This window comes from Rhinolophus sinicus, chromosome 5, assembly GCF_057876585.1.
Source record: "Rhinolophus sinicus isolate RSI-liver-muscle chromosome 5, RSI-T2T, whole genome shotgun sequence".
Classification (NCBI taxonomy): domain Eukaryota; kingdom Metazoa; phylum Chordata; class Mammalia; order Chiroptera; family Rhinolophidae; genus Rhinolophus; species Rhinolophus sinicus.
Window position 1 is genome coordinate 14,413,148 of NC_142505.1, and position 9,993 is coordinate 14,423,140.

Consider the following 9,993-nt stretch of genomic DNA (forward strand, 5'->3'; position numbering starts at 1 on the left):
CTTTGCCGACATCATCTCATTTGATGATGTGACATGATGAAGAAACTCGCATTTTTTAGAGAGGAAGGGACGGGGCTCAAACAGCTGGAGTAAGGTGCCAAGATCACACAGCTCCTAAATGGGGGCTAAGTCAGGTTGGAGCAGGGCTGGCATTGGAGCCCCCCTTTTGGCAGCCTCCCTTTTATACGCAGAAACCACAGATTTGGTTGTTGCTGGGGAATTGGGACCACAACAAAGGCAGAGCCAGGAAAAACCCCACCCCCCTGAGTCTGGAACATCCATTCTCCAGGACCTGACCCGAGAGTCAGGGCGGGGTGGCAGAGGCCACTTGGGCTTAAACACACCATGAAATGAGTGGAGATGAAAGAAATTCGTATTTTTTTATGTTCAGATTCTGGGGAACACGAATCCTCCTCACTTACATATTGTTGGCCAGTGGTGCAGAAAGTCTTACTCTGCGTGGGCTTCTTTAATAATGTTACACATCCAGGGGTGATGTGTAGCATGGCTACCTTCCCCATCCGCTGCCATGGCTACCTTCCCCATCCGCTCTCCAAGCAGAGCTTCTTAAGCCATGGGAGCCTTAAGGGCTCAATGGAATGAATGGAGGGATGGTAACAAAAGGGCTCGGGGAGCTTAGGATGGATGGATGGAACACACCAGAATGCTTCATCTTTCCTAGGACACTTCTGTCTTAATGTCACTCAGACTAGGTATGAGAGCAGGCCCTACAAACATCTCTGGCAGAATCACTGGATCCCTGTTTACTCAGTGATCAAGCATCTCTAGAAAGCAATCCCAGTACTGGCCTCCACAGGTAGCCAGTGGGTCATGAATAAGCATCCCCAAAACGTGTCACAGGAACGCTACCAGCACTGTAACTCCAAAACATGTACAGCAAAGCAGGCAGGACGGAACCTCACGGATCAGAGGCTTGGGTACCTTGAAGGCCCAAACTCAGACTCTTAACTTCTTGAAAGGCAACGTCACAAGCCCCAGCTCTACCACTCTCTCAGCATGTTACCTGGGTCTCTGCTCAGTGTCCCCCTTTGTGAATCGGGCCAAAATGATAGCCAGCTGAAACGACTGTAGGGAACGTTCAATGAACTAATATGCATAAAACACGCAGAATGGTACGGACACGTGTGAAGCATGCAGTAAGGGCACTGCTGTGTTGCTGCTGCTACACATTTAAACTCGCAAGTCCTTTTTGTTCTCCTAAAATAAAAACAACAGAAACTGGGGACCCAGTGAGCCTGCGATTTCAAAGATTCTAGATTTTTCCCAATCTTGGACGCACTTTCACTTCCTAAGGCTTCCTCTGACAAAAAGGACGGTCACTATAAAACCCTTGACTCCGCTTTGGGTAGTCACCAAATCCACGGGGCTTAAGGATGTGTGGTTCACAAGGTACCTGGGAGGAGGTCTAATCAGCAGCGCACCCAGCTGCTCCACGGCTCAGGTTAAGGTGGCATGCTCCTCCTCACCGCTCACCTGGGACTTCCCTCAGGTCAGCTGGCAGAGAATGTGCTGGAGTCTGTTCAAGGGCCAACTCTAATGGCCCAGAATCCTAATACTCGCTGTGCTGATACAGTGGGATAAGCAAAGGCACAGATGATGCCCAGCCACAGATGTCTGCTGAGGACCACGTTTCCTACCTTCCTAACACATCCATTCCCACGTGCTGGGCTCCAGGGCAGCCACGGAGGCATGTCACCTCATGCAGTTCAGTCCGCTGACAACCTCCAGCTGCAACCCCTTCGGGACTGTCACAGCAATAAAGCTGAGGCCAGTTCTTCCCAAGTAGCTGCAGGCAAGGACTGATTATGATCAAGGTGGCAGGGGTGTCCCTGTTGAGTTGGCTGAGGCTGAGACTTGCATCAGATCTGCATCACAGTCTGAGGCTCTCCCTGCCCAGTGCTGCTTCCTCCCACTTGTTCCTTCGCAGGCCTTACCCATCTCGCTCCCCTCACCAATAATTCTCTTGCACTTCTATCTCCGTCTTAGCGTCTGCTTCCCGGAGGACACAAAGTGACACAAGCCCACAGTCAATGCACATTGGTCACTGAGGCTGGGTGGACCTTGGACAACAGGTGGAACTCTGCAAGCCTCCGTTCTCCGACTGGCAAACTGGAAACCACTCCCCGGGGTGTCCCAAAGATTCGATTAAAGACGTTCAGGCCTGTGAAAGCACTTGACCTCTTGTAGATACCCAGCAAATACCTGATAGAATCATTAGTTTTGATTTCTTACATGCTATTCCCTTGAAAGCAAATGATTTTTGAGAATACCACGGCTGCTTTTAATAAATGTGATAACATTTTCCCTGGACAAATCACAATAGGAATTATCAGAAAGAGACAGTTTCCTGACCAGCAGCAAGTCACAGGGGACTCAGAGCTGGCTGGAGTCCGGCCCTTCACACCCTCACACTCAGGGCTGTTAGTGACTGGCTGAAAAGAGTCTTGTCTTCTTGCCCTGAAAGGGTCTCTCCTGGGCAACACAGCTGCCTCTGCCCCAGCCAGAGTTCAGCACTAGCTCAGAAAACAGCACCCTTGCCAGTTTCTCCAGCTGATATTCAGGGAACCTCCCCGGACACACCAAGAGACGCTTTCTGGGTCCACTTAGAACTTGGGTTTCGTACATGTGCTGTCCCTTCCTGAGAGCTTGAGGAAGCAGCCTCTGCAGAACCAGTAAGAACCAGGAACAAAGTATGAAAATGCTACTTCTAGAAAATCATGATGGGGAAGTGGAGCTATACCCCTGCCTGAGAGCCAGCATGGGACAGAAGAACTCAGCAAAGACGTCCACCACAGAGGTTATGAGAAGGCAGCTGCCAGGCCATTTTTAGGTCTCTCCTCACAAAGATGGGGGAGGGCAGCAAGGATTTCAGGGTCCCCCATCTATAGGTTTTACCTTCACAGGGGCCTCTCCTCTGCCCCCTGAACATCCCACGCCTGCCCAAGGACAAGCCTCTCCCCCATCAGAGTCCCTATCTGATATTTTGCCTGAGACGCAAGATTAGAACCCACAACCTTCTCACTCTTCAGACCTGCGGGCATTTTTCATTCTTGAATTCCCTACCCCTTAGCACAGAGCAGGTACTCCAGTGTTTGATGAACGGAAAAAAAAAAAATTCAGCCCCTCTGGCTGCCTACTCGTAATTTTTTAGAACTAAGCACCTCTGTTTCAGTTTTAAGACTCAAATATGCCCAGGGTTGACTTCTCTTTTCCTTATCTCGCCTCTTGATCTTTGCCTAGCCCTCTAAGACTTAGGTCATTGCTCTAAACCAATACTGTCCAATTCTGTGATGATGGAAATATTCTCGCTGTGTGTTCTCCAAAACAGTAGCCAGCAGCCACATGTGGCCATTGAGCACTTGACATGTGGCTGGTACGACGGAAGAACTGAACCCTTCATTTTACTTGGTTGCAACTCATTTTACTTTTAGTAGCACTGCATCTGGCTAGTGGCAACGGTATTGGCAGCAGGACTGCCCGGCTTGTTCTTTTCATTCTCAACCTCAATGCAAAGCGAGGATGTTATGTTCTCCTTGGCTCTGAGTCACCTGCTATTCCTCACTGAATGATGCTCTGACAACTTTCACAAAGCAAAAAGCCACCACGTCTTCCATTTCCAAGCACCTGCTCTGTGTCTGAGCGCAGCCGTCTTGCTGTGGCCCTGGAGACGGGGCAGGAAGCACATCGCCAGAAAGGAAGCCAGGACACCCAACCACCTGGGACTCCAGGGCGTCTGGGGCAGAGAGGAAGAGGGGAGGGATGTGAAAGAAACCCACTCTGGGGCCTGGACGCCAGCCGGGCTGCATTTATTTATATCACAGGGTGTTACAGTTGTCTGCCCTGCAGCTGAGGAATCGGTCCACATCTAAGGGAAGGGGACAGAGATTGGCTTTGTCCATGTTCCCTGGCACCTACTGCTGTTGTGCAAAGGGTGCAAGAAGACCCGGGGGTGGGGGAGGAATAGGAGAAGAAGCTGTCCCTGGGCAGGTAGGCACCCTTTGGGTGTCATTGCAAAGGAGGATACTGAGTCACCTGCATATTTGCATCCAAACCGATACTTATAGCTGTAACACTGCCCATGGTCCAGCTGGCCATGGGGACAACTCCCACTGCATGGCAACAGAGGGACCACTCAAGCCAAACACGTGGAGAGACGTGGGGTCTCAGGCGCTGTTTGCAATAAACTATGACTGTGGAAGCTGGACTCAGTCCCCAGGGCTCGGAAAAGCAAGGTCACTCCCATCTCTTATACAGAGCTAGGACCTTCTGATCAATGATCATTTGGGTTTCAGAAAGAACGGATAGAAATGCTCAATTATGGAATTAAAGAAGTGGCACTGGTTCGCGCGCTTTGTGATAGGCACCTGAGGTCCCCCGACACCAGGAGCCCTCAGCTCTGCACCTAAAGAGCCCACGCTGACCTTGGTGCCTGAGCTCCATCCCTGCCCCTCCAGCACATTCTTCTCCCTCCTTTGCCCTGCATACAACAAATCCTTTCACCTGTAAAAAAAGGTGCTTAATTACATGAAGTATATTAAACCACTAATATGGAATTAAGACGCTAGGGAGCAATTTCAAGAAGAAAGACATCACATACAAGGCTTAATTAACACTGGCCTTCTTTTCCTTTCAAAGTTTCAATATATTTCTTTTCCTTTTCATGTCTATCACTTACCTCCCTCACTCATTTTGACTATTCATAATCTTTCTAAGTCCCTCTCATGTAGGTTGCGATGCTTGTCCATTGCACTGGAGCAGCCCTTTGGCAAATTATTCCACAACTCCAGTGACCAAGTTACTGCATTTCTCTAAAGTACACACTTTAGCTTCCCTAGCCCTTTGGAAATGCCTAGAAAAGGCCTTAAAACCTCTCTCCTCTCTGACCTAGCAAACCTAAGCCCAGGAATTTATTGGAAGGAAATCATTAAGGATGTCCGCAAAGCTTTAGTTACAAGGATGTTTACCCCCTGCTGTTGTTTATCATCGTGAATAATCGTAAACAACCTACCTGTCCCTCAAGTAGGGCTAAAAGGCCCAGGGACTGGCTGGTAGCAAGAGACCAACAGTCAGTCACTAAGCCAATCAACCAACCGCAGAGCTGAAAGTTAAGGAAGAGACCTTGGGTTGATCCAAATTCCACAGGGCCTGAATTTTATAAATTTAGGGTGACTACCTTTAAGAAAATTAATACAGAATTATAATTATACAGAGTATAAAATGAGGCTCAGGGCTTTGGTAGGGGCCTGTATGAGTAAGGGCCTTTGCTGGAAGTGTCATTAACTCCACGGGAAGTCCAGCCTCAAGAGAAAAGAAAAGTGAAAGGAGGAGATGCTGGAAGTTTCTTGCTCCAAAGGCCACAGCTTACCATGACTGGGCAGCATAAGCAGCAGAGAATAACATTCAAGGTCTAAGACAAAGAATATTGGGAGGAAGGGAGAGAAGAGAAAAAGGATGGGGAGGAAGATACTTGGAAACAGCAGCAAAAAGATGGATAAGCCAAACCAAGAAAAATTAAGGCAATGTGTGTGTGTGGGGGTGGATTGCTTAAGAAAGATTTCAGCAGAGGTTAGTTGGTATCTGAAACACTATAGGGACAAGAGCTCCAATAGAAAGAGCGGTGCAGGCAGTATCAGAAGTAGCCTGATCCTTTGAGACCAGCAGCCTAGCTGCGGATGGATGCCTACTGACCCCTCCACGGGAGATGTGATTCCCACATCTCCACTGACACCAAGGCTAGTTCCACCCCCTCTCTGCCATTCACCTGGGTGCCAAGTTGAAAGTCAGACCATCTTTTCTTGCACTTGTCAAATGTAGTCATGTTACTCAGATTTTCCTCATCCTCTTTTGAAAATAAAGCAGGCTCAACTCTTTCCCAATGTCAGATCTGCTCTCCGCTTCTCCCAATTGTTCCCCAGCTGGGGAAGCTTTGACCCGTGGCCCATCCAAATCTAGGCAAGAGAGTCCTGGCACCTGTCCCTTGAGCTGAGCTGTTGAAGAGCTTCAAGAGCTCGGAGCGCACAAGCCTGTGCAGCTCAGACCCCACACAATGATGCCCCAGTGCCATCGCCTGCCTCTCCTCGGGAGCCCCCTGCCCAGAGAAGTCCTTCTATTCTTTACAGCTCTCCCCACCTGCTTTGTGCCAAGGTCACACAGTCCAGGAGCCCAGCGTGGGATTCTGGGATGTGTTCTTCTCTGTTTGAACCCAGGCTGCATTCTCAACCACATCCAGAGCCCCCAGTGGACTCTGAGTGTGGAGGAGGACGTGGAAAAGGTGTTCAGCCTGCTTTGCTTTTAAAGGGGGATTTGTCAAGTGCAGGGAAAGAGTCTGGCCTTAAACTCAGCAACTAAGGTAGATGGCGGGGAGGGAGATGTGAAACCAGACAGGAGTACACAAGGACTTTAAAAACTGGTTCTCTTGGAGGCAGCTCTTCAAACATCATGATTGTCAACGTGCTGGCTGGTCACAGAGTCCCCCCTTTTCCAGGAATTCGTGAGGACTTGGTCTAGAAACCCACCCTTTTCTATCAGCCTCTGTCCAACTCAGAGCCGTGACTCTCCCACAGAACATGCTGAGAGCACAGACATCACTGATCTTGCCCTTCCAGCCTGCAATCCCTAAGGGTGTTCACACTGGTGACCACACAATAAACGTCACCTGGGCCCCCAGCGGGGCAGGACCTTGAATAGGAGAACTATGCATGGATCTAACTCTCTTTGATGAAGAAGGGACCCTTGTGTGGCTGTTTCATCTCCCAGGGGAAAAGGTCAGGAGGGACCAATCTCTCCTCAGTACTTCTCTGGGGCTAAGCACTCAGGCTCTGTGCCCTTAGCTGATAGTGCTTACCAGGGAGAGCTCTTTAGGGGGACACTTACCCTGGAGACTCTCAGAGGGACACTCAAGGGGCAACTGGACTCCTTGACTTCCACAGAACCACATCCCCCTCCTAAGACTTCCGGTGCTTGTCTCCAGGTCAGTGACCTATGTGAAAGGAGGCCCAGGCTGCCCAGAAATCACCCACCAACCCCACTAGCCTCCTCACTTGGGGATCTGGACCATCCTCCACTGCTGCCTCCCAGACCCTCTCAGCTGGCTCCACAAAGGTCCTTGTAAGGGAGGAGGGGGCCTCTGGACTCATGTGTGTCCCTTGGCGTCCCAGACACTCGGCTTCTGGGGACCCCATTCCCCCCACCCCACCACCAACCGCACACACAGCTCATTCCCCTCACATCCCAGGGTGACTCTGCTTCCTGGGCGCAGCGGCGCGGGAAAGGCTTGAACCCCGAGAGAGCCGGGTGGGATGCTACTAAGAGTTCCTGAAACTGTGGATTCTGCATCTCGTGTCCCTTCCTCCCGGCCCTGAGGTTCGGATGCTAGCCGGGCCAGCGGCAGCACCTCGGGGCCGCAGGAGCCAAGTTACTTTGCGACCCAGAGAGTTAAGCCGACTCTGGCTGGGAGGCCAAGGACCGTTCTCCCCGCACACTCCGGGCTGGGACCCCGGCGAAGCGCCCGGCCCGGCCCCCTCCAATTCTGGGCGCCACCCGGGAAGTCCTCGGGACTGGGACCGGCGTCCGCCCTCCTCCCCGCCTTTCCTCCTCCGCCTGGCTGAGCGCAGCGGAGACATTTAAATCGCCCCTTCGGGACGGCGGCGTGGAAGAGGCCGGAAAGGCGGCGGCGGCCGGGGGTCTGAGGCAGGGGCGGCGACCAGGCGGGGGTCACGGAGCCGCGAGGACACTCACCAGCGCGTGTTGTCGTGGAAATGCTCCAGCACCGCGTAGCCGAAGAAGGAACCGGCGGGACCCTGGAAGCGCACGGGGCGCTGCGAGTCCAAGTTGTAGGCGCCCGCGGGAGTCCCCGCGGCCACGAGAGCCAGGAGCAACGCGCGGAGCCCCCCGGCGCCCCTCCGCGCCGCCGTGCCTCCCATCCCCAGCCGGCCACCGCCCTCTCTGTGCCCCGCGAGCAGGGCGCCGAGCCCGCCGGCGGCGGGGCCGCGGGGTCCGCCGTCGGCCGGCAGGCTCCCGGGGACGGGAGCTGTGCGCTCAAACGCGGGCGGGATGCCGGGCCCGGCTGGGGGCCGTAGGCCGTGCGAGCGCGGGAGGCGAGCACAGGGGCGGCCCGGAGCGGGCGGCGTCCTCAATCGGGCGGAGAAGTCTGCGCGCTCGCAGCGAGCGGGTCCCGGGCCGGGCAGCTCTGGACTGCGGAGAGGCGCGCCCGCGGGGTGGGTAGCCGAGGCGGCGGGACGGCGCGCCAGCGCCCCCTGCGGGCCGCGAGCCCTCCACGCACCTCCCGGCCCGGAGGTAACCGGGAGACCAGCCAGGTTCCTCTGGCTGCGGGACCTCCCCACCCCGCCCTGGGTGTTCGCGACCCTAACCCTCTCTGCAGCTGCGTGCTCTCCCCGCCCTGCTGAGTCTCTGCTCGTGTCTCTCGTTCCCTCTCAGTCTCACACGGACATCAGCGACCAAAGGAAGGCGGGGGAAGAATGGAGTTTATATTCTAGCCCTGCCCATCTGCTGCGCCTCCACCTAGCTGTGAGATAACCTGTATGAGGCAAGTGCTCCATAAAGGGCAGCTGTTGTTGTTAACAGCAGTAGCCAAGCGGAAGAGGGCAGAGTACCCCTCCACAGTATGCGCACCTGGTCCCCGAGACCGCTGAGCCCTAAGTGCGGTGCTCACACCTGAAAGCATCAACATCACCTGGGAACTTGCTAGAAACGCAGATCGGCAGGTCCTACTCCACATCTGCTGGCTGAACGAGAAGCTCTGGGGTTTGGGCGGAGGGCGAGAGAGAGGTTCTTAGGGAAAGACCCTTCCACAGATTTCAGCAAGTTCTTAAAAGGTAATGTAGTTTTAGATTAGGAACCACTGATCTAAAACACACTGATTTCAATCCCCGTAACTAAACCCTAGAAGTGATAGCAGGTGAAAGTTGTAGGTAATCTTCGATTTAACAAAACAGTAGCTCTCAAATCTGGCTGTGGGGACAGAGTCACAGAGAGCAGTTTCCAGGCTCTCGACCTCATGTGGAAAGATGCTGGCTCCAGTAGTAGATGGCCATCAGCTGTAATCAGATGGCCATCAGCTGTGATCAGTTAGCCATTAGCCGCTGATATAGCTGCCATAGCTGGGTTGCTTGGTTGGCAGAGAAGCGTGGATGGTGGATTGTGGATCATGTGGATTCTACTTCCTATGTCTCGCCCCACACCCAGCGCGACTGGGGTGCAGGAAGACCACCCCCCCCCATTGGGGCACTGGCAGATGTTTGCTTTTGTGTCTCAACCAGCCGCCATTGAGAATATAGTGGTATGAACCCCCTATTCATGGCTCCATTGGTGTTCCTTTTTGGCCTCACCATATCCTGCGTTCTTGTGCAGGGAGCAGGAGCTGAGACCCCGTATGACACTGGCTGTAGATCAAACCCTCAAACCATCATTTTAAAATATAGATTTACAAACACCAGTCTGGGTCAGAATCTCTAAGGATGAGGCCCAGGAATCTGCTTTCAGATACCTCTCGGGAGATATTAAGTAGCCAGGTTTGTGAAGCACTGGCCTCCAGGAGAGTCAGAGGTCTGTGTTGTGTTCTTGAACATGAGATACCATGATGTGCTGGGGAAAACATAGGATTTGGCCTCAGATGACACTGATTTAATTCCCAAGTCTGACTAGCTCTGTAATCTTGGGAAGTCAATGAAACAGGGACACTAATAAATTAATAAGCTGACTGATGGGATTCTTGAGACACCATTTTTTAACTGTAAAACTCTAAACATTTGTTAGTTATTCGTATACTCTGACATCGAGCAAGAGCTCAATTTCCCTGTTGCCAAAATAAGCTTTCCAACAGAGACTCAATCTGAAGGGTGTATCTCCAGGATGACTTCCTGCCTGGGGGACATAATATTTCAAATCTGGCCATACAGGATGCAGATTTGCTTCATGGGGGAGTGCCTTTTGAAAAACTACATCTCTTGTCCA

The 9,993-nt window shown here is 52.6% G+C and overlaps 1 protein-coding gene across 1 annotated transcript in view; it reads right to left on the minus strand.

The window, feature by feature from the left end:
• The window catches only part of ITGA9 (integrin subunit alpha 9), a 303,581-nt gene extending 294,636 nt beyond the window's left edge, over positions 1-8,945 (minus strand). Inside the window, exon 1 of the mRNA XM_019727631.3 lies at positions 7,759-8,945. Within this exon, the coding sequence (XP_019583190.3) occupies positions 7,759-7,943 (185 nt within the window). The 5' untranslated portion in view covers positions 7,944-8,945. The remainder of the gene's footprint in view (positions 1-7,758) is intronic.
• Between the last annotated feature and the right edge of the window lie 1,048 nt (positions 8,946-9,993).